Raw genomic sequence first — 22,826 nt, forward strand, 5'->3', positions numbered from 1 at the left:
CGTGCATTACATTACCTTGAGCGCCATCAGGTTGAGCTGTATGCTGCGCTGCGTCCGCTCGTCGCCACTCTGACTCTCGAGCTCGGTGATCCAGTTCGCCACTGTCTGCATTATTTCGTTGCGCTTTATCCAGAAGTGCGTTTGGATCACCTGGAAATAATTAAATAAATATTATGTATTTGTTGCTGATGGAATAGTAGTAATAACTCAAAATTAATAAAAGTCAATTTATTTCAAACGATCGCAAATATCGATGACTTGAATCACAATCTGTGACTTATTCAGTCGACATAAGACCGTATATTGATTTAGTGTAAGCACCTCTTTGAAGCAGGGTTCCGGATTGCGGAGATGGTCGAGCATGGCCCAGCGCACGCACGCCTGGTAGATGTTGGAGTTGTACTCGAGCGAGGCGCTGCTGCCGACGCGTGTACCGCGGCTGCGCTCGTACCCCGGCTCGTTGAAGTACGGCTCCGGGACTAGGATCAGCGACTGGATCGACACCAGCACCTGACAATCACGCAGCGTGGATTACATCTATATATATAAAAATCAATTGCTGTTCGTTAGTCTCGCTAAAACTCGAGAACGGCTGAACGGATTTATCTTATCTTGGTCTTGAATTATTCGTGGAGGTCTAGGGAAGATTTAAAAGGTGAGAAAAATTCGAATAATTGCCGGGAAAATCCTCAAAACAGCATTTTTCTATTTCCCATACAAACGTTTTCTAATTAAAATGGAGAGTCAATTTGTAATTTATTACCGCTGCATAAAGTTCAAATTCGCGTGCGCGTTGGAGGATCGAATATCGCGTTCTGAAACTCAACAAAAGTGAAAGTGAATCGCGAACGCGACAAAATTGCATAGTCTCAAAATACATAGTACATAAATAGTGGTCGGCTTCGAGAAACTCAATTTTAGCTAACTTCAGTTGTTAATCTATACTATTATATAAAGCTGAAGAGTTTGTTTGTTTGTTTGTTTGTTTGAACGCGCTAATCTCAGGAACTACCGGTCCAAACTGAAAAATTCTTTTGCGTTGGATAGCCCTTTGTTCGTGGAGTGCTATAGGCTATATATCATCACGCTATACCCAATAGGAGCGGGGCAGTAATGGCTAATCTCAGGAACTACCGAAAAATTCTTTTTGGCGTTGGATAGCCCTTTATTCGTGGAGTGCTATAGGCTATATATCATCACGCTATACCCAATAGGAGCGGGGCAGTAATGGCTAATCTCAGGAACTACCGAAAAATTCTTTTTGGCGTTGGATAGCCCTTTATTCGTGGAGTGCTATAGGCTATATATCATCACGCTATACCCAATAGGAGCGGGGCAGTAATGGTTAATCTCAGGAACTACCGGTCCAAACTGAAAAATTCTTTTTGCGTTGGATAGCCCTTTGTTCGTGGAGAGCTATAGGCTATATATCATCACGCTATATTCAATAGGAGCGGAGCAGTAATGGCTAATCTCAGGAACTACCGATTCGAACTGAAAAAAATATTTTTGTGTTGAATAGTCTTTTGTTTGTGGAGTGCTCAAAGTTATATATCATCACGCTATGACCAATAGGAGCGGAGCAGTAATGGCTAATCTCAGGAACTACCGGTTTCAACTGAAAAATTCGTTTTGTGTTGGATAGCCCTTTATTTGTGGACCGCTATAAGCTATATATCATCACGCTATGACCAATAGGAGCGGAGCAGTAATGGCTAATCTCAGGAACTACCGGTTTGAACTGAAAAAATATTTTTGTGTTGGATAGCCCTTTGTTCCTGGAGTGCTATAGGCTATATAGCATCATGCTATAACCAATAGGAGCGGAGCAGTAATGAAACATGTTGCAAAAACGGGGAAAATTATGAGTTTTGAGAGCTTCCGTTGCCTGCGCTGCGTAAACGGTTAAAGTTATGCAACAATGATGTATGACGGGATTGTTTCACTTAAAAAGTTCTAAATAATATAACAAAAGTCCCCCGCTGCATCTGTCTGCCTTAACGTGTTAAACTCAAAAACTACCTAACGTATTAAGATGAAATTTGGTATGGAGACAGTTTGAGACCCTGGGAAGAACATAGGCTCCCGGGAAACTACTATTTTTATAACGGAAAACTTTAGCCTGAAAAACTTTATAACGCGGGCGGAGCCGCGAGCAAAAGCTAGTAACAAATAAAAATTAAGACACGATAGTTTTCCTAGCAGTTTTGGAACAAGTACAGGCAAAAAATTAAGCTTACGAGTATACGCAGCCGATTTATAGTCGCAATAAGAAAAAAAACTTCTATAAAGATAAACTGTATTTACTGTCTAATTTTTCCTAACAGACTGCACGCTGATATCACTTTTACCCAAGTTCATCTCACCTGCAAGAAACTTGACGTGTGCGCGTTCCACTTTTCCTCGGGCCGTCCGTGCCACGTGTTCAGCACGGAGAGGCACACCTTGCCGTCGTTGTATAGGTTCGGGTTGAACCGCACGGAGTGCCGCCCGGTGGTCTCCAGGTTGATCAACATCGGCACCGCCGGGTACTCAGCCGGGAAGTACACGTCCAGGATGAAGCAGCCGTTCGCGTACGGCGTGTCGGATGGGCCCGTTATTAACACCTGTCATAAAAAAAAGAAACACTCGCCTGTCAATAATAACTCACTTATCCGTTTATCACCGTACTGTCTATATTTAGTGTAATTAGTAGGTATTAAGATTTATGCCGGTAATGAACTATTAGTCATGATTGGTGCAGTAGTGTATACCTTCATGAGGTCGAGCCGCACGGTGTCGTAGCGCACGAAGACGGAGGAGGAGTAGGAGAGCGGCAGACTGGTGGCGAGCGTGGCGGCCTCCTGCGCGAGGCGCTTGAGGCGCGCGGGGTGCGCGCGCTCGCCCGCCGCCCGCGCCGCGCCCTCGAAGTGGTGCGCCACCGTGAACCGCACGCCGCCCTCCAGGCACTCCGCCAGCATCTCGTACGGCTCTGCACACACACACACACATTAATACCATAATCGAGCTATTAAGCTAAGTTTACATTGACAAAAACTACTAGATGCGTTTATACTAGCGACAATATTTCAGTAATTCTATATACATGCCATTCGCCACACATCCAGCAAGCTTTAAATTTGCCCAAAGTCAATTAGTCAATAGTGTTTAAACATGATCAAAATCGTTTCCGGAAGTCAACTGCTATATGTGTTCTTGCTAATATTAAAGTCGCTTTATATATTGGGGTCAGAAAAGATGTTTGGTAATCACTTTTAATTAGGACATTCACAGTCTGTACCTTAGTTCCCATATGACATTTTGCTAGTGGTAGGATATATTTTATATCCACCCGGATAGCGAATCTGTTCACAAGGTGTTAAAACCCACCAGTGACTCAGTGGATTAGCCTGTATATATCTGGTTCCAAGAGGCCGGCATAATTGTGTCGATTATCGAGGGGTAATCATCTCTCGTCAGTGGACATTCTATTGAACCCCACTTCACTTAATATCAGATGCAGTGAGGTCACTTTAGCGTACCCATATAGAGGTAGTATGACGTACCGAACTGCATGGTGCGCATGAGGTCGATGTAGCGCGCCTCGCGCGTGGCGGGCGGCGGCGCGGGCGGCGCGCCGCGCGCGCTCTCCGCCTCCGAGCCGCGACACACCAGCGCAGACGTCGCCTGCACACGGACTCCACATTAAAACCATTCAACACTAAATTCTAAAAATTACCTAGAGCGAACAAGTATCACTTCTTTGCCATTAATTTATGGCAAGATGTAATGAGACACCAGCTGGTATTTGGTCTGATTTATTCTACGTACAAATGGTGCTTATATACAATTGTGGTACGTGACGTACGTGAGTTACCACTCATCCAAGCATTTACGTGATACTATGTGCGACGCTGTCGCTACACTTCTATAATATTGATCAATCAAGCTGACCTACGCATATAGGCAATGTATAACAATGTATAAACAGTGAAACTTTACCTGTATATCTGCAATTAGCGACGCCAGTCCTTCGTCTTCCTCCGATAACTCAGTATTACTCGATGTACAAAATCTTTGGCTATACGTCATTTTTCCGAATATGTTCTTCTTGCTCATTCTGCAATAAAATTATACGAATTAGCTTCTGTAATCTATTTTATTACTAAAATAAGAAGAAAGTATTCAATAAAAGTAGTAACGTGGTTATTATAATAACTTGTAGGTTTTTTATTGTCTTTCATATGGTACATAATATTCACTTGCAATAAATAATAAAACAATATAATTTTAATAATTACCATTATTTTGGTAATAATTAGTATGACTCTAAGTATATTATGAAAGTGTGGTGATACATACTTAAGCTTGGCAGCGTAGGAGTCGGTGGTGCGGCTCATCATGGCGAGCAGCGGCGGCAGCGGGCGCAGCGCGGGCGTCAGGCGGCGCGCGCCGCTCTGCACCAGCGCACGCGCCACGCGCAGCACGCACACGTACAGCGGGATGTGCCGCGACATGTCCAGCACTGTGCACACGACACATTACTGTACACTACATGGGCTAGTAAAACTACACATCATCGTCCCCATCATCATCATTAAGCATATTATAAAGTTCACTACTGAACATAAGCCACCTCTAAAGATTTCCCTAACAACAAAATCGGCCACCACTCAACAATTTCTTCTATAAACTCGCGGTTTGCCGCAAAACCTGCAAGCTACCGAATTTTTAAAAATCAACTTATGAAAGTTTCCACAAGGCAGCTATAGCAGAGGTCATTCATAGTTCTACAAACTGTAATCTAAACCTCGCTTAGAATTACTTACTATAATAATTACTATAATAAATCCCTCGACTGTCTGATAAGTTACTAAAAGTTCGATTTCTCACAATAATGCCACATACCTGAATCATTCCTAAGGTAGGAGCATATGGCCGGCACTAGCGAACTGTTCACCAACAGGTCGATGAACTCGGGCGGCAAGTCAGTGCCCTCGCCGTCCGCGTCGCTCGCTACCGGCTTGTCCTCCGCCTCCGAGCCTTCCTGGCCCTCGTCTTCTGGCGGCCACACTTCTCCGGGATTCATGTACGACGCTAACACCTAGAGTGACATTATGCAGCTATAACAACATATAAAACTTTCCTAGCTCATCTATAGCCAACTACAATGTTATCATGACCGCACCACCACACACACCCACCATCACGCATTAATCCCCGCGGGGGTACGTAGAGGAGCAATCAGGGCACGTACTTTTCGCTAACTGTGTTCTAACTCAAAATTTTATAGAGGGCGAGCCTATCGCGCACGAATTCCAGACTCCGGGCTGATATTGAGCAGGAAAATCTAAATATCACTTTGCCTGATCTGGGATTCTAACCCAAGACCTCAGAGCGCTGCCGTACCACGCATGCAGTACAACTACGCCACCGAGGCAATCTTCTGGCACTGCACCACCATATTATAGGTAAATCGACCCTACATACTTATTTCTATTGACCCCCTTTATTTTGAATAAAAATGACACTGACACAAGAAATCACAAATAACGAAACAAAAATTATGGCATTGGTGCAATTTACCTGCAGCAGTACGGTGACGTGTTCCTCCTCGATCCTCTGCCTCATGAGCGCTTGCTCCACGTTCCACGACTGCTGAGTCGACCCGGTGCCAAAGCCTGTGCCCTTTGCCCAGTACAGCTGGCTCTTGTCTTCAGATTTACCCGTAGAACCGTTTGATGCTTGACTATTCTGTAATATAGTATAGAAAAATTAAGATTAATGATAAGCTTCTCTTCAGGAATGATACTAGTTTCACAGTAAGTTTCTTGGAATTTAAAACCTTAATAAGACGAAGCAATTTTCTCGCATACATAAAATAAATTGCCCCGTGCGAACACAATGGCGTGGCAATTTTGTCTATGTTAATAGGCCTCGCCTCAAGAAACTCGCTTTAATACTGATGCTCAAGAGCTGAGTAACTACAATAGTAATAGAAACACATGAAGATAGTATTACCTCGGACGAGGAAGGCAGATGGTGCGTGAAGACAGCGAGGCAGGCGAGCACGAGCCGCATGGCGCCGAGCCGCAGCAGCGCGCGCCGCAGCGCCAGCCCGTCGTCCGTGCCGCGCGGCGCCGCCTCCAGCAGCCGGCACACCACGCGGAACGGCAGCGTGCCCAGCGACCAGCGCGCGCCCGCGCTGCCGCCGCCGCCGCTCACTGCTATGCTGCCTGCAATAACACATTCATTTCCATAATGTATTATGACTTAGAATCAAACTGTACAGTGATAACATGTCTATTTTTTAATTTGTCCATGTTATGATATTTTTCATTTAACGTTTTGAATACGAACCACATACCGCGAAATGAAGTCTTCCAATTTTATTCTAGTTTCAATGCATGAAGTCCTTTATAATTGATTTTACGATAGATTATGATCACAACTAATAATAATAAACATAATGTGCGCAACGTACGTCCATCTTCGTCGTGTGTGACGCCGAGCAGCAGCCGTAGCAGATGCACGGCGGGCGCGCCCTCGTCGAGCAGCGCGTCCGCATACCCGGGTAACTTCAACAGCAGCCCCAGAGCGTACAGCGCGTGCGTCGGCACACCCGCGCCTCCCGCCTCCTCTGATCCGCTGCTGCCGGACGTCGCTCCCAGCTCCACCACCTCCTGTGAAGTAATAGTATAGATGACAAATACTAGACTCTTATCCATTAAAAAACAGTACATTTCTGAACATAGCTTTGTATACAATCTGTTTACCTGCCATAAGGCATGTAATTTCAGGCAATACAAGTATGGAAAATTATCAAGTTTGGTCAGCCAGTTCTTTCATTAGTTGCTCGTCAGTAATATGTGTGGTCCATACCTCATAGGGGTCGTCGAGCTTGACCCAGTCGAGGTCGTGGTGGTGGTGGTGTGCAGGCGGGTCGGGCGGCGGCGCGTGGGGCGGCGGAAGACGCGCGGCCACTAGCGCTAGGCCACCGCACGCGCCGAACGCACGCAGCACAGATCCGCTCCCCGCCACGCTGGCGCTACCACTGCTGTTAATGCTAGAGCCCTCTGGGCTCTCCCACGATGAATTGTATGTACCTTCTGTGAAATAAAAACTCTGTGTTGGAATCTTAACAGACTTAATATAAGATTGTAATAATAAATTGCTGTTAAATTTAGATTTCTTTGTAGGAATTAATTTAAAAATACCGAGTGTCTATGTAGGTCCATTTCAATTTGGAACGAAAAATCAAGACGTTCAACAATCACTAAAGTGGCCTTATGACTCAATCAATAATATTCACTCGAACTATTCTAACCCGTATGAACAGAACTAATACCGCAATAAATGCAATTCATACCTCCGCTAGAGGTGAGATGCAGGGTGACGGTGAGATGTGGCCCGTATCCGTGCGTGGCGACGGCGGCGAGCTGGCCGAGCGTTACGTTGCCCGGCACGAAGCCCTCCACGCCCGCCACTTGAACGCGGATACTCGAGTCCAACATGTCTGTAAATCAATCAAATTTTATTACAACAAAATTATTACAGTATTTTTTATTATATTTTATAGAAATTCCAGCTACCAATTTCGCAAAAAATATAGCTCAATTTTAACAATTCAAATACAGAAAAATTACAACTACACCAATAGCATCAAAAATAGTGAAAGCAGTGGAAATTGAACAAGGGACCACATTAATCCACCGGCCATTAACGGCTTGATCATAATAGCCCCACCTTCAGTGACAGTGGACATGGTGATAATATCGTTGATCTTGTTCTGTCTCTTCTTGTTGTTCTGGTGTTTGAGCGAGGTGTTCTTCACGTCCTTGACGCGCTTGTCCTTGGACGCGCTGGCAGCGGCGAGGCTGAGCTCCCACGCCTCCGCCACTGTAGTGATGGCGGTGTCAGACGCGCTGCGCAGCACAGACGCCGTTCCTGACGTGCCGCTGTTGCTGGCTTTCGCTTCTTCTATTACTGATGCTGTTGAAATAAAGGTGACATTGGTTACTTTACATTATTTTTAGCGTACAACAGCTTTTTGCTTTTCAAATATCATCTATATTACATACTGTTACAGTTAAATATTTGACGAGTTATTTCTAGTTACGAACCAATATTGTGCAATTTTTAGATCCATAGCATTGTAGTACCTATAACGTAATACGTACCATTGGCGGTGCCCTCGCAGACGAGCGCGCGCACGGTGGTGTGCAGTGGCAGCGACAGCAGCGCGTGGCACTCCACAGAGGGGTGTGCGGAGGCGGAGGGCAGCGCGTCCCCCGCGCGCCCCTCCGCGCCGCCCGCGCCCGCCGCGCCGCCGCCCGCCCAGCGCAGCGCCACGCGCGCGCGCTCCGCAGACAACACCAGGCGCAGGATCAGCGCACGCGTGAACCCGCTGATACCCTCCGGACCTGCGTGACGAACGCGCGCGTTACTCATGACTGGTACCAATGAGAGACAAAATATTACCAGTAAAGCTATGCAAAACATCTGACAGGATTTATTTCATTCCGGTGCTTAAAATCGAATTTAATTATTTACCTTGTTACTTAATAAAACACATACCCGTACAATGCAGCGACTCGAGAATACTGTGCAGTGTGGACGCGAACAATTTCTGATTTGCGGGATGACACACGGTCAACTCCGAGAACAAACGAATCGTGTTCTCCTCCAGGCGAGCGTACTGAGAGCTTTCATGCCAGGTGCTGGAAACAACATAACACATTGAACATATATAAGAGTATTAATGATCCTATCATAATCCAGAATCTAAAATAAATCAATCAATTCAATCTTTTAGATAAATAGGAGAAAGCGGACATGTTTATTGAAGATGTTTTTACCACCTGATATTTGCGTATTTAGTGATATTTCTAACATACAAAAGAGTTTCCTTTAAGATTGTTTTATCCGTTAAGAAGTACTACCTCATATTTATTTGAATAGTATTTATGACCTTATTTGCTGGTATGCTACTACTGAAATGAAGCCTCACCTGTTGGCAGCTCGTGGGTAGCACAACATCATGAGCAGCGGGCGCCAGAAGCAGGCGCCGGTGGAGCCGAGCCAGTCCTTCATGCGACGGTCGGCGCACACCAGCGTCGCCCACTCCACCAGCCGACACACCTTCTTCATCGACGGTTGTTCTGTACAGACACATTGTACAACTATAGATTCACCTCAAGTCTATTTGATTATATTCTCTTATGTAATAGCTGTTGTTCACGGTTTCGCCAGTGTGTAGAACATTTTCGCAATCAATCCTGCTATATAATATTTTCTCGGGATAAAAAGTCGCCCATATCCTTCGCAGGGTCTCAAATTACTTCCGTACAAAATTTTACAGAAATTAATCCAGTGTTTCATCTGTGAAGTGGCAACAGATAGTGATGTGTAAGTAAGTAATTGTTATTTATTTAATAAGTAACTAACCTGCGATGTGTTTTGCGGTTTTTCCAGCTTCGGTCATAGTAATATCCTCTTGAGAGTCACATTTTCCTTTGAGTTTCTCTAGTTTGGCTTCACTGAATTCTGTGGAAGATTAAAAGAACGGAACTTAGATCAATGGGATATAAAATTATAAGAGCTTTAGTATTTATAAATGTATTTTTAAATGACTCTTAATCCAGCACTGAACATTGGTATGTAGATTCTCCTAAAAGGTATTTTTAACAACTATACCACTTGTGTCAACATTGATTGGTAAAATTGACAGATTTGTTATTTGGTTGTTGATGTAAGGTACCAACCAGTGAGCGCGTGCACGATGGCGCGCGGCAGTCGCGAGTGCAGCAGCGCGAGCGCAGCGGCGGGCGAGAGCGCGGCCACGGCGGCCGTGTGCAGCTGCCAGCCGCGCGCGCGCCACGCCGCGGCGCTGTCGCTCGCGCCGCCGCCCGCGCCCGCCGCGCCGCCGCCGCTGCTGCCCGCCGCCACGGGGCTCGCCACCTTCGTGTCGTCCGTCAGGCCCTCCATGCTAAAACGATACCAACAAAATGCCTTTCATATAAAATCCTTTTTCCTTGGTCTTCAGATCACTAACACCAAGTGCAGTCAAAAATCACTTTACCGAACCGTGAGTAAAAGTATTAAAAATTATATGAAACAAAAACTCAAACAAAAAGCAATACTCACAAAATTTCAATTAACTACATAGTATTAAAAATAATAACTTATAAATGCACCTGTCATCATTATCCATCGGAATGTCCATATGCTCGAGCAGCATCCTAAACAACTCCGGTCGTATGTAGCACATCGAACACAGAATAGCGTCGAGGGCTTTCTTGAGAAGCGTGTCCTCGGGCACGTCAGTCACCCACGTGTACACCAACTCGAAAAGATCGTCCGTTATTATCTCCTCTAGGTTGTCCAAAATTTGCTTTTCTTTGAGCGTCCATAGCACCTGTTATGTTAAAACCAAACATTTATCAAATTACTTTAATATTTATGGTAAAAACAAAAAATAATTCTTCGAAAATAACTAACATTCCGGCACGACGGTGTACGTACAGTAGCTGTCATGTTAAAGTGCATGTACGTTTGCTATACAAACCGCACATTGTAACTCGCCGTGTACCTGTAGTTACTATGTCATTTTCATCAATGTATTAGCATCAGTTCACCTAACGCCATCGTGCAATCAACATTACTTACACTCACAATATCATCAACAATCAACTTTTGCGAACTCAAATAAACAACGTGATCGCTAAGTGATCGTTTTTGACTTCAACTCAACCTTAACAACATTAAAAGACTGACGGGTACACACCATACAGTGCAGAAGAGAGAAAATTTAGTGACACGTACCGCTCCCAGCGTGTGTAACAAGGCCGCGGCAGGCGCGGTGCGGGACCGCAGCCAGCGCTCGCCGGCGGTGGCCAGCCAGCGCACGTACGTGAGCGGCGCGTCCGCCCCGCCCGCCGAGCACACCGCCCGCGCCAGCGCACACACCGCGCCAGTGCTCGCGTTCCAACGAGCGCCCGACGATTGGAACGCTGCGACAAAACGGTAAAGTTATTAGATGGCCTTTAGAATATTTCTCACGAGCCTTGATGGACTTGTTTAATTATAAACTTTCATACACATATTTCTGTAACACACTATGTTTCCAAATTATGCCAAAAAATACTAAATAAATGCAAAATAAAAATCAGCATTGTTTGTAGTTAACATTATCGATGAAGTAGATTTATCAACGAAATGATTGAAGTGATAGTAAAGTTACATCTCATAAAAGCGAGTAGTAATAATACCTTTGGCATGAGCATGCGCATCGGCAGCAAGCAATGCGGCGAGCAGCGGCGCACAAACAGGTGGATGGTGTCGTGCAGCAGCCAACAGCGCCGCGTGCGCCGCATGTGCAGCACGCGCCGCGTCGCCCGCGCCTGCAGCCGCCACGCATGCGCACAGCGCGCCCACCGCGCCGGGCGCACACAGCGCCGACCAGCGCGGGCCCAGCGCACCGCCCGCGCGCACACACGCACGCACTACGCCCGCCCAATTGTTGCTACATAATAATCGTCATCTCATTAGTGATACAAAGATGAAAACTAATACATCATTTATAATAGTTTTGTTATTATACAAAACATTAGATACGTAAACGTTCAACTTACGTGTTGCCAGCAGCGGGTAGATGCACGTTGAATGCGGGCGCAACGAATAGGCGCAACTGTAGTAGACCCATATTGGAACTGTCGCGCGGCTTGTAAAGACGCACTTGCACAGTGGTACAGAGCACCGGCCGGGACACCACCAGTCGGATGAAGGTCATGCCGGCCGTGTTTTGCGGCGGGCCGAGAGGCGCCAGCGTACCGCCACAACCGGCTTCTACGGCTACTGCGCCCGGACATGCTGCAAGAAAGTAAAACATGCGTTATTTATGCACATTAAGTACTAAAATATAATATGTTTAAAATGATCTCAAGCTACGTAAAGTATAGACTTGATGCGCAAAATTTAAAGTCACGAAAACCATCCACTTCGAATGTGAATTATAAGAAAATATTTATTTTTTCGCTAACTGAATCTAGTATTATGATTTTGTCTTGCAAAATATGCTTTTAACCTCAAGATGGAAAAAAATCATTATCCTACTTCTAGGTTAGACGGGTAAAATAAATTAAAAATTATTTACTGGCGAGGCTAGTGAGATGCGGCTGCAGTTGCAGCTCATGCAACTGCACGGCGTAGGGTAACGTGAGCGTGAGCGCGAGCGAGGCGTCGTCGGCGCTGAAAAAGTGATAAGACCAGGCGGCCGCGCGCACACGCCGAGCTGCGCATGCGCCACGCGGCCCGCCGCCGCCCTCCAGCAGAACATCCGCCGCCTGCGCAGTGGGGTTGCCGCATGACACCGTACCTGCACAAGATAACAACATTGCTATACAAGACATATACATATACTCGCACATTTGCACTCCATCGATTTCTTCCTACCTTCATTTTTTTTTAAACATTTCTAGTATCCTAACCATATTTTGTTAATAGGAATTGATCAGTGGTTTTAAATATTTGCAAAAAAAAAATGATAAATACAATATACTGCATACAAACCAAATGACTGTAGTCAGTAGGCGAATAAAATCAACATCGAAGTCTCTGGCGTGTTTTGGAAGGATATGTTACCAAATAGCACCTGTGTTCATTTTTTCTGTCACTATTTTATACTTACACAGAGGCGCGATGTTGATCAGGCCATTAGCAGTCTCAATGACGGGCGGCGAGTTTTTCTTGTTGTTTGAGTTGGCCGGGGTTGACATGTTGATCATTTGCGGCGGCAGTTTGAGATAGTTCATGAGGGAAGAGACGAGGCCCTGTCCCGTGCCTGGACCGGACTGAAAAAATATTCACATCTTAATTTGTATTCAAATAAGCTTCAATATTGGCTACATGGAAACAGGCTCGAAGGAAAAAAATATTCGATAGAATAATATGGGACAAACTAGCAGAAAAATATTGTACTATCAGAAGTTACAATACAAAACCAAAAGTGAAATAGTATACCTGGTGGCAAGCTACAAGTTTCTCCACTGACAGCTCCACACCACCGGCGTCAATAAACGCGTTCAGAGCTTCGGGATTGTCCAGTAATCGGATAATAAGTAACTGCATTCCTTGTGACAGATTTACAATTTCTTCTCTCTCTGCAAGAATAAAGTAAAAAATAAAATTAGACTATCAGAAACCTATGCTAGATGAATTTTATAAATAAATTAACTTTTTATTAACATAATTTTAGAGTTGTTTTATTTTGACATGTGTCATTCAACATCTTAAAATCTGTCACATTATCCTACCAACCAAAATACAATAAATCTTACGCACTGCTGCTACTGCATCGAAATGCCATATTAGTTATTAAAATACCATTTTACCAAACCAGTGGAACTGATTTCTTTCATTTCAAACTATCCACCATTTCCAATAAATGATCATAAATCGCTTTGTCGATCTGTCTTAAAAATTTACCAGACCTTTTTTTTGTCATTCGTACAAATGAGTTATTTTGATTCGGATTCGGATTGAAGATTGAGATTAGGATCGTTTGTTGAAAACAGCTGTATATCTACTCACTGAGGAACTCCATCAAGCTGGCGACCATGAGCGCGGGGTTGGAAGCGACTGTGATCATGTGCGACACCAGCCAGAACATCTCCTCCTTGAGTGATGCAGACTCCGTTGTCATTGAAATGTCCATCATGTTTTTGTCTGAAAAATATATTTTTATGTATAAAAAATATTTTAAATAGCCATATTTACACACTTTCCAGGAATTAAAAAATATATAATACTAGATTAAGTAATTACCCTAAACTTAAAATAAGTCAGAATATGTACTACTATGTAATAGGTGACTGTATAATATAAATGCTTCTCAGTGATGTCACTCACCTGAATTTAGTAGCACAGTGTTCATGCCGTCACATAACATCAGCGCTCTGTAGAACTTGTGCATCGTCGCGTGCTGTTGGAGCACTGTTGAACAAAATTAATTCAATTGGGATGCTGTTCAGGGTATTAATATTAAATGTTCATATTTTAAATCCTGATGAAGCGTACGATATTATATGGCGATTCTTTTGCTGCATGCAAAAGGCTTTTGATTCATAGACTAGTGATTCATAACATAGGACGATCGAGAAAGTATTTATGTATTTTTTTCATTCACGCCATTTGTGTCTGCTGTCGGGTTTTTGCAGGCCATTGAAGTTCTATTTTCATAAAGAAAGAGAGAAAAAGTAAAAGTCCACTGACCGGAGTCAGCAAGGCAGGGCGCACGCGCCGCCTGCTGCTTGCGCTCGTCGTCGACGTTGATGCTGTGCTGCGCGCTGTGCTTGGCCTTGCTCTCGTCTGTCTGCGCCGCCTGCGCCTGCTCCGGGCTGCCTGCGCGCACGTTCGGCGATGTCGACTGCGTAGTTATACGGCAATCGTTACTAACGGTATTTCTCATCACATTTTTAGGTTAAGATTTGGGAGACAAGAGGAGACAGAAAATCAGGTAATATAGCTAAAAATAGTAGATAGATATTGAATTTACGTTATTATTTAACAGTTCATGAATTATTTAGATTCAATTTCCAAATAATCTACTGCTCAATGAAAAAAAAATCATATAATCCCATATAATGATGGAAATAAGTTGCCTAGATACGTACAGCGGAAGGAGTGCGCGCCGGCGGCAACGGTACAGCGAGCAGTTTGCGGCAGTAGTACAGCAACTGCGCCAAAATTGCGCGGCGCAGCGGCGCCCGCCGGGCCGACCCGCCGCCGCCCGCCAGCACGTCCGCCAGCAACCCCGACTGCCGCGCCAGCTCCGTGCCCTCGCCGCGGCTGCCGCCACTCTCGCGGATCCAAGATGACGACATTTGAGCTGTACGAACGAATTATGAGATCGTTTAGGTGAGTTAATGCAGTTAAAAGCTATACGTATTATTATAATCTATAAATTATTCAATTTGGTATAAAAAAATTATAAAAGCGAAATTTTTCATCGAGCTGACTGCACAAGGGAGTAAAGAATGACAAGTTAGTGAACATATATTTATGCAAATCAGAATATCTAAGACAGAAAAATATCTAAGACTAAGAATAAAATTTTGAACATATATCATTATACTGACCGACAGAGTCGAATAGCGGCAACGCGTGATGCGCATGCCTCGGCGACAGCACCTGCAGCATGGGATGCGCCAGGCGCAGCAGCGCGGCGTGCAGGTCGTAGGCGGCGGGCGTGAGCGCGGGCGCGGCGGGCGAGTGCGGCGCGTGTGCGGGCGCGCGCCACGCCGCGCACACGCAGCGCAGCGCCGCCAGCGCGCCCGCCGCGCCGCGCGCGCACACCACGCGCGACATCACCGAGTGCAGCGCCGCCGCCGCACCCGCTCCTGCGCCGGCTCCAGCACCGCCCTACGACACGCACAATACTTTTTATTTTATTTCCATCAAACTAAACAGATGTGATTTTTGCAAATACTTGCCCAAATTTATACATTACGAAAGAATCAATCAATAAAACAAAAACTATTGCGTTTCGTTTCAAGTTTTCGTTCATTTAAACACAAACATAAAGTTAAGTACACAATACACTCACCAAATAAGGTTCCGATGTGACGACAGAGCCGTCCGTATTCACGTTCATGGTGACGAACTTCACGATGGCCGGCACGAAGTGCTCACACTCCAGTATCACGCGACCCATCGTCTGAGTGCTGCCCTCTGTCTGTAAACAAACAACTTCATCAGTAACTTATTCACGAACTCTACTCATCTAATTAAATTGATGAAAGTTACATATTAAGATAGACAGTAATCAAAGCAGCGCAACGCTATATTATTGTCGACTCTAACGACGCAAATATACTTATTTGGTTAATTTACCTGTAAAGGCAAACTTGCAATCCACGCCAGCGCTTGCATCGACAGCACCCAACACCTCAGCGTTACGTTTTCCAACCTGTAAAATTTATTTATCGATAAAGTCTATACCAAGAATTCTTCAAACACATTACTTAGGAAAGTATTGAAATGATTTCATATTCATTTATCTGCGTGTACGCTTCTGACAGAAAAAAAAAATTAACCCAACCATTTAAAATGATTGATAGGACTATCAAATCAACTTATTTTTTTTATTTTCAGTAAAGTATAACTAAACTATCGATATACTATGATGTGTATACTGACGTGCACAGCGACTGCAGCAGCGCGGTGGCGGTGTCGGAGGCGAGGCGCACGCGCGGCGTGTCGGCGGGCACGGCCAGCGCCGCCACCGACCACGCGCCGCCGCTGCCCCACGACGACCCGTTCAGCGTCAGCCACAAAGACACTACGTTCTCCATGAACGCGCACTCCGTCTGCCACGAACAACAACGCATATAGAACAAGAAGAATCAAAAGTAGTTAGCTAATAATGTTTTGAATCACAAACATTTCAATAGATATGCAATACGGAATCGCCCCGTATTAACTTGTGATTATTCGACAGCGTCGTATTATGAGACAGAAAAATTTATATGAGCTCACATTTTTTTATTCCGATTCGTAGTGCGAATGTGAGGAAAACCAATCTATCGATTGGTGTAGTTTATTAGTGCACAAAAGTTTATCTATTGTCTTTCATGCAGCAATTATGACATAAATCATGTTTATTATTAGCATTAATTATTTTAAAATCTCCGGCACACACCTGCTTGTGAAACTCGAGCGCGAGATGTCTGAACACGTCGTACAACGTGTGCGTGAGCGGCGGATGGTGTCGCTGCGGCGCGGCCGACGAGGAGCCGGCAGCGGTCGAGGCCGAAGCGAACTGCGCGGATCCACTCGACCCGCCCGCGCCGCTGGAGCCGCCCGCGGCGGAGGAGGCGGAGGCGGCGGGCGGGGCGGATATAACGAGCGGTGGCGGGGCGGGCGGCGGCGTGCGCACCGCCACGGCGAGCACGTTGCCGGTGGCGAGGAGGGCGCGGCGAGCGGCGCCCTCGCCCGCGCCGCCCGCGCCGCCGCCCGCGCTCTCCAGCCGCGCGTCGGAGCACTGCGAGATGTTACTGTGGGACAAACTACTTCATTTGAAACGTTTCGATAAACTTCTGACGAAACTAACTACAAATATAATCCTAACATCGCCAATTCAAATAGAAAAATAAAGAACACACCTGGTATTATTGTCAACGACAAATTTATTCTTTGTGTCCTTCTTGACAGCGTCCAGGAAGTACTGTTCGAGCTTGTCCTCCGACGACTCCGAGTCGTCCGACTCCGCTACTTGCGTCAGCTGCACGTCCACGTCGAGGTCCTTTATCGATACTGTAATATGAACTACTTTTAATAGATTTGTCAACTTTGCCTAGCAACTTAATTCGTTAAGCAAACACCGTTGTACTAATGCAGCGTGTCATGATTCTCGTATGTAAGCGAAATATCACTTTTCGATAAAAATATCTAGCAAACTATCGATATCTACCAACGTCAAATTGACTGTGTGGATTCCTTACAGACAGCCTTACATTAAAAGATTTTAAGAAAATCCAGCATTAAATATGTCATATAAAGATAGCAATTTTACATAAACGTCACACAATATAAAAAATGACAAATATCGATAAAAAAATATATTACAGTAATCGATAGTTTGTCAATGTGGTGCACACCAGTAAAATGTATCGACAATAGAATATGCTTCTGTATTACCATACTAAAACCTTTGACTCGAAGTAATTATTGATATGAGTTGGAGATTGACAGAGCATCACATTACAAAATTACCTAATCCTTAATACAACTTTCATTATAGTCATTTAATGCTGTCATCACTCTAGCGAGCAAAACCATGGGATTTCGCTGCATCGTACTACAGAAATTCCATCTACCTTAAACATCATTTACGTTGCGAAAAATTAATTATGTATTATTTAGGTTAAAATCAACTAAACGATATTAGTCTTATTAACCACACCTCTGACGTTAAAACAAAATCATTAGGCACACACATTCAAACACATAAGCCAGTTCAATGTGAATGTGTTAACATTACACACATCTAAGGAACATACAAATTGCAGCGGCTAGTGGTGGTCTGTACTGTTAATTTGGACAATAGCGATAGGATTGTGTGCAAAGGCAGCAACAAAGCCCGGTGTGCCACAAACAGACAAGCAACAATGTCCTTACTTGCTGACAGGACGCCTCCCGATGTTACATTGGGCTTGGCGGTCTTCGCCAGACCAAAACTATCCGCTAGCAAATCTGCAACGATAAACACCACCGAGTCATTTCTGTCACTATGTCAATTCAAACATCTTGTACCCTTTTTTATACAAGTGACCACTTTGAACCTAAGTAAGTATGGCCTGTGACATACGACTTTGCCTAAGGACATTGCCCTCATCAACAATCACCACAATCATACAGGTAGTTCTAACGGCACGTTGAATCATGATCGAATACGATTGAAAAAAAAAACGATTGCGATCGTTTATGCGGCCGTCATATTCATCGACGGAAACCAAACTAAGACTCGGCGGACTGGGGGACTTTATTTTTACTCATATAAGCTGGTAGCGTCCCAACACCTGCCTTTACTGCCATGATGATATGCGCCTGTCATGACACAATAAGCAACAATCACACGACAGTGAACCGCCACCATATATAACGAAGTTGTTAACTTATAAAAGTTATACTAAAGGTGTTTTTTTTTCGGCTTATGAGATTTTTTTTATAGTATGAAATAGGAAAAAATAATAACGTCCTTCGTTTGAACAAATTATACGTACATAAATAGCCAACCATTTAATTTCGGAACAATATAACTATGCAATGCTGGTCTATGCTTCCAAGCCACTCACCAGCGACAGTGGGTCCTTTGGTCTTCCTCGGAGTCTTGCCAGGACCTCGCGCGTTCTTGTCCGGTGTTACTAATATCACGCGGGAGCTGGAACCGCCTCCGCCCCACGAGTCGTCACTCGGTGAGCTGGATTGGGAGTCGCCGCCTTCGAATTCTACTAGATCCTGGAGGTAAGTTATAAAAAATCACAAATATAGTTCAGTCGCATACCCCATTTGTTACTACACATACTCAATAAAGCATAGTATAAAGATATAGCTATAATGGTTGGGAGGTGTTAACTGTCAGTTGTTTTCGAATTCTTTTAAAGTTATTAATTGTTTTTCTAATTAGCCTGTGGTTTGCAAGTGTATGATTTGCGTTCGATTTTGATACACAATATATATTTTCCCGCCATTGAATATTTCACTTACCTGTAGCAGTGTGGTGAGAGCGTGCCGTGGCCACGGCGGCAGCGTGACTGCGAGCCTCGCTATGCCCAGTATCGATGATGGCTCCAAAAGGCTCGAGCCTCCGGACAATGCACACAGACGTCCAACGATCTGAAAGTGATGTATTATAATCAATTTTATTTTCTAATTGTAGTCATACTCTATCGACAAAATTTTGGACATAACAAGCGCAAACAGCTTTATAGTCGGCCGCCCAGTGTGCCAAGACCAGCCCTGCGTAATAACGTATTACTTATTCGATACTAGCGACCCGCCCCGGCTTCGCACGGGTATAACAAAATAACAGTATTTCTCCACTATTTAATGGATGTTATTATTATACATATAAACCTTCCTCTTGAATCTCTCTATCTATTAAACAATTAAGAACACATAGGGACAGAGAAAGCGACTTTGTTTTACACTATGCAGTGATGTACCTTGGCGCAGAGCAGCAGCGCGTCGGCGTCGCTGACGCTGTCGGCGGCGAGCATGTGCGCGACGAGCGCGTGCGCGAGGCCGGCGGCGCGCGCGGCGCACAGCACGCGCGGCGCGGGCGCGGCGTCGGCGCCCGCCTCCGCCTTGCCGCCGCTGCGCTTGCCCAGCATCGCCATGCGCGCTTTAAGGCTTAAACGGGTTCGCTGGAACAGGAAGGATAACTAACATACTTAATTAACATGGTGTGCTCAGATCTTGATATCCGTGCTACATACCAATATGAATACATAGATGATAATAAGGTGTCGAGTTACATTGTTTAAACGGTTCAAGATCGAAGTCTGTTTCCGTAAGCATTCTTATTTTTATAAAGATTCACAAAACTGGCTGAATCTTATAAAATTACACGCGTAATATCAGCATAGACAAACAAACAATGAAAGGTACCTGCTTGATGTGAACACATCATGCGTTAAAATGAATGAATACAAAGTTGAATCATTCTCTAAAAATAATTACTTATCTGCTTGCTTTACTCATATATGGTTTGGAGAATAAATTATTGAGTATGACGTACGTATATTCGTTATCATGTACAATTACCTACGTAAGCACTTTACATGCAACGCGTAGCAACAATACTATCAATAAATCAGTTCGTATCAATCAAATCATTAACAGGCACGGACTCATTCCTCAACAGTCACTCAATTATCAATAAAAGTTACAAAAAATATAACTGCATATCAATCAAACACTAAGTGTATGGATACACACCATACATTTTGAACTACGGTGTCTTTGGACTCAATTCGCCTGAAGAGAAAGACAACGCGTTCATGCCTGCACCCACGACCAAACACTTTGGAGACTAGCCACCTACCTCGACAACTGAAGAATAACATCATAATGGAATTCAGTAGGAAGAAATTCGGAAAGAATCAGTAGCTAAGGGTAATATTTTCCGTCAGGTAACCCAACACAACATACAATACTAATAATATGAATCAATAGGGACTGCAAATCGTTCGATGTCATAGTAATTGATAATGATAATTAGATTTTACATAAATTAGTAAGGGGAAACCGAAAGGAATCGATTTATATGAAGCCACTTGAAGGTATATCAACGACAATTGGCTAGTTAATATCTCAAGGGAACCTAAGTAAATTGGAGGAAATGTATCGAAGACAATTTTAAAACATTATCTCGCGCTATTTGCATTTCCAACAAATTACAGTATCAAAGCACAGTAAGGATGATTGAAACTACATGGACAGCTTATGATTCTCTGCACTAGGAAATAGGGTAGTGAATCCTTTGAAAAAGATATAGAATAGGAAAAAATCTATGGAAAATGTTAGAAATTTTATATCAGCATAAAAAAAATTACTAACCCTAGCATGTGTTCAGCCTCTCACTCAGAGGATTATGGGTCAAAAACAGATATTCAAATATTTAGGAGTCATAAATGGAAATTCAAAGATCTATTTACCGATACAATCCAAAATAATAAATCTATATCAGCCATTTAAAAAATTTAAATGCCTGAAAAGCAAATTGACAGAAACTGAACAGCTGGTTCAACACATGGAGATCAATTCACACAACTATAAAGTTTGCTGGGATGTATTGAAATACCGATACAACATCGACAAGCCAGTGTACGATTCGCGTATAGGCATACTTTTATGCTACCATGCAACAACAATCATACACATCAATTAAAAATATAGACACTACCAATGATTGCTTAGAATTATTAAATATCTTGATGTGGATGTATCAACCTGAGACCCATTGTTTGTTTATTTGCTCACGCTAAAATTTGACACCCAAACACATTTATAAATGAAACTGAAAAGAAGTGGCAATGTGAGCAGTGTGGATTTTTGGCAAATATGTACATATCACTGGAATAATTTCTCTTGGTGATGAACACAATGAAGATGTCTACTTTGTATTCAATGCTATTACATGATAATTACATAGGTAGACGGGTGAATGTTGTATGTTAGTGGTACGACATAGACAATTTTATTATATTGCCCGAAAAGAATTTAGGAAGTAATGGATATGAAATTAGTGTAAATGATTTTTAAAACTTACAAATTATCTGATTGATAAGTTATATGAGAAAATGTATATTAGTTGTAGCCTCGACACACTTCCATGCTGTTCATAATGCGCGACATACCTGCTGGTCTTCAAGCGCTACCATGCCTCGTCTGGTGGTCTCCAAGTCCTGCATCTGCTGCAGCAGCTTCTTGTGCAGCTTGCGTCGGTGCAGCTTGCACTCGCCTCCGCGTGGCGATGATGTTGAGTTTTCAGAACCGTTGGTGTTGCCTGGTCGGCCTCCAGTCACCCAGTCCCATCGGCTAGTATAAATTAATTGGATGAGATTGTGTTAAATGGTAAAAGAGAAAATTGCAGTAATCTTTTATAAAGCGTCTAGTTGAAATCACTTATCGGACAGCTGCGTTGCTCACCTGTGCGCACTGGAAGTGGAGGACTGGTTTGGCGCGGCGGCGGCGTCCAGCGCGCCTGCCAGCGCCGTCAGCACGGCCGCCGTCAGCGCCGGCTGTGACCGGCCTGCGCGCACCAGCGCCAGCGCACGCGCCGCTAACGCCGCCGTTACGCCACCACCCAACTCATCCTCGTCAGAGTCACGGCTCGTGCCTGCGCCCTCACCACCCTCGCATACTTCGGTGCCTTCCGCGTGCGAATACAGACTCTTGCGGCACATGTACATCACCAGCACAAGGATTCTAAAAATAAACAATACAAGTGAATAATCTGTTTAAGGTTTTTTGTCGGATAATAATGTTCTGTTGGTTACCTGTCGAGCGGTAGCGGCGGCGCGTCGGCGGCGGCGAAGGCGTCGGTGAGCGTGTCGGCGAGGTGGCGGCCCCACCAGCGCGCGGGCCCGGCGGCGCGCGCCAGCAGCGTGCCGAGCGCGCCGGCGCCGCGCCCGCCCCACTCCCACGCCAGCGGCGTCACGCGCGCCGTCCACTCCAGCGACACCGGCGCGTACTGCTGCAACACGCAAACGGTACGCACATTCAATTTAAAACTCAATAATATACTGCATATATATTGATTATGGAGCAATAGAATGCGACTT

The 22,826-nt window shown here is 44.4% G+C and overlaps 1 protein-coding gene across 7 annotated transcripts in view; it reads right to left on the reverse strand.

Moving 5' to 3' along the window:
* LOC115452625 (baculoviral IAP repeat-containing protein 6) overlaps window positions 1-22,826 on the reverse strand; it is a 49,265-nt gene that overhangs the window by 1,684 nt on the left and 24,755 nt on the right. For 3 of the 7 annotated variants that reach the window (XM_037438338.1, XM_037438336.1, XM_037438335.1), the window contains exons 16-58: window positions 22,542-22,738; window positions 22,192-22,470; window positions 21,900-22,080; window positions 19,704-19,922; window positions 19,246-19,374; window positions 18,834-18,996; window positions 18,157-18,231; window positions 17,142-17,292; window positions 16,679-17,045; window positions 16,177-16,346; window positions 15,871-15,946; window positions 15,584-15,712; window positions 15,117-15,399; window positions 14,652-14,866; window positions 14,251-14,404; window positions 13,888-13,971; window positions 13,570-13,704; window positions 13,000-13,139; window positions 12,668-12,830; window positions 12,134-12,355; window positions 11,613-11,850; window positions 11,250-11,503; window positions 10,804-10,991; window positions 10,176-10,396; window positions 9,744-9,967; window positions 9,427-9,525; window positions 8,990-9,140; window positions 8,557-8,699; window positions 8,160-8,402; window positions 7,726-7,971; window positions 7,349-7,495; window positions 6,862-7,088; window positions 6,464-6,662; window positions 6,001-6,215; window positions 5,566-5,733; window positions 4,888-5,083; window positions 4,342-4,504; window positions 3,982-4,099; window positions 3,546-3,666; window positions 2,754-2,971; window positions 2,367-2,606; window positions 322-510; window positions 16-150 (exon numbers count right to left, since the gene is read on the reverse strand). In XM_037438338.1, the coding sequence (XP_037294235.1) occupies window positions 16-150; window positions 322-510; window positions 2,367-2,606; window positions 2,754-2,971; window positions 3,546-3,666; window positions 3,982-4,099; window positions 4,342-4,504; window positions 4,888-5,083; window positions 5,566-5,733; window positions 6,001-6,215; window positions 6,464-6,662; window positions 6,862-7,088; window positions 7,349-7,495; window positions 7,726-7,971; window positions 8,160-8,402; window positions 8,557-8,699; window positions 8,990-9,140; window positions 9,427-9,525; window positions 9,744-9,967; window positions 10,176-10,396; window positions 10,804-10,991; window positions 11,250-11,503; window positions 11,613-11,850; window positions 12,134-12,355; window positions 12,668-12,830; window positions 13,000-13,139; window positions 13,570-13,704; window positions 13,888-13,971; window positions 14,251-14,404; window positions 14,652-14,866; window positions 15,117-15,399; window positions 15,584-15,712; window positions 15,871-15,946; window positions 16,177-16,346; window positions 16,679-17,045; window positions 17,142-17,292; window positions 18,157-18,231; window positions 18,834-18,996; window positions 19,246-19,374; window positions 19,704-19,922; window positions 21,900-22,080; window positions 22,192-22,470; window positions 22,542-22,738 (7,875 nt within the window). The remainder of the gene's footprint in view (window positions 1-15; window positions 151-321; window positions 511-2,366; window positions 2,607-2,753; window positions 2,972-3,545; window positions 3,667-3,981; window positions 4,100-4,341; window positions 4,505-4,887; window positions 5,084-5,565; window positions 5,734-6,000; window positions 6,216-6,463; window positions 6,663-6,861; window positions 7,089-7,348; window positions 7,496-7,725; window positions 7,972-8,159; window positions 8,403-8,556; window positions 8,700-8,989; window positions 9,141-9,426; window positions 9,526-9,743; window positions 9,968-10,175; window positions 10,397-10,803; window positions 10,992-11,249; window positions 11,504-11,612; window positions 11,851-12,133; window positions 12,356-12,667; window positions 12,831-12,999; window positions 13,140-13,569; window positions 13,705-13,887; window positions 13,972-14,250; window positions 14,405-14,651; window positions 14,867-15,116; window positions 15,400-15,583; window positions 15,713-15,870; window positions 15,947-16,176; window positions 16,347-16,678; window positions 17,046-17,141; window positions 17,293-18,156; window positions 18,232-18,833; window positions 18,997-19,245; window positions 19,375-19,703; window positions 19,923-21,899; window positions 22,081-22,191; window positions 22,471-22,541; window positions 22,739-22,826) is intronic. The other 4 variants (XM_037438339.1, XM_037438337.1, XM_037438342.1 and 1 more) reach the window with 4 other exon arrangements.

This window comes from Manduca sexta, chromosome 13 (assembly GCF_014839805.1).
Source record: "Manduca sexta isolate Smith_Timp_Sample1 chromosome 13, JHU_Msex_v1.0, whole genome shotgun sequence".
Taxonomy (NCBI): Eukaryota; Metazoa; Arthropoda; class Insecta; order Lepidoptera; family Sphingidae; genus Manduca; species Manduca sexta.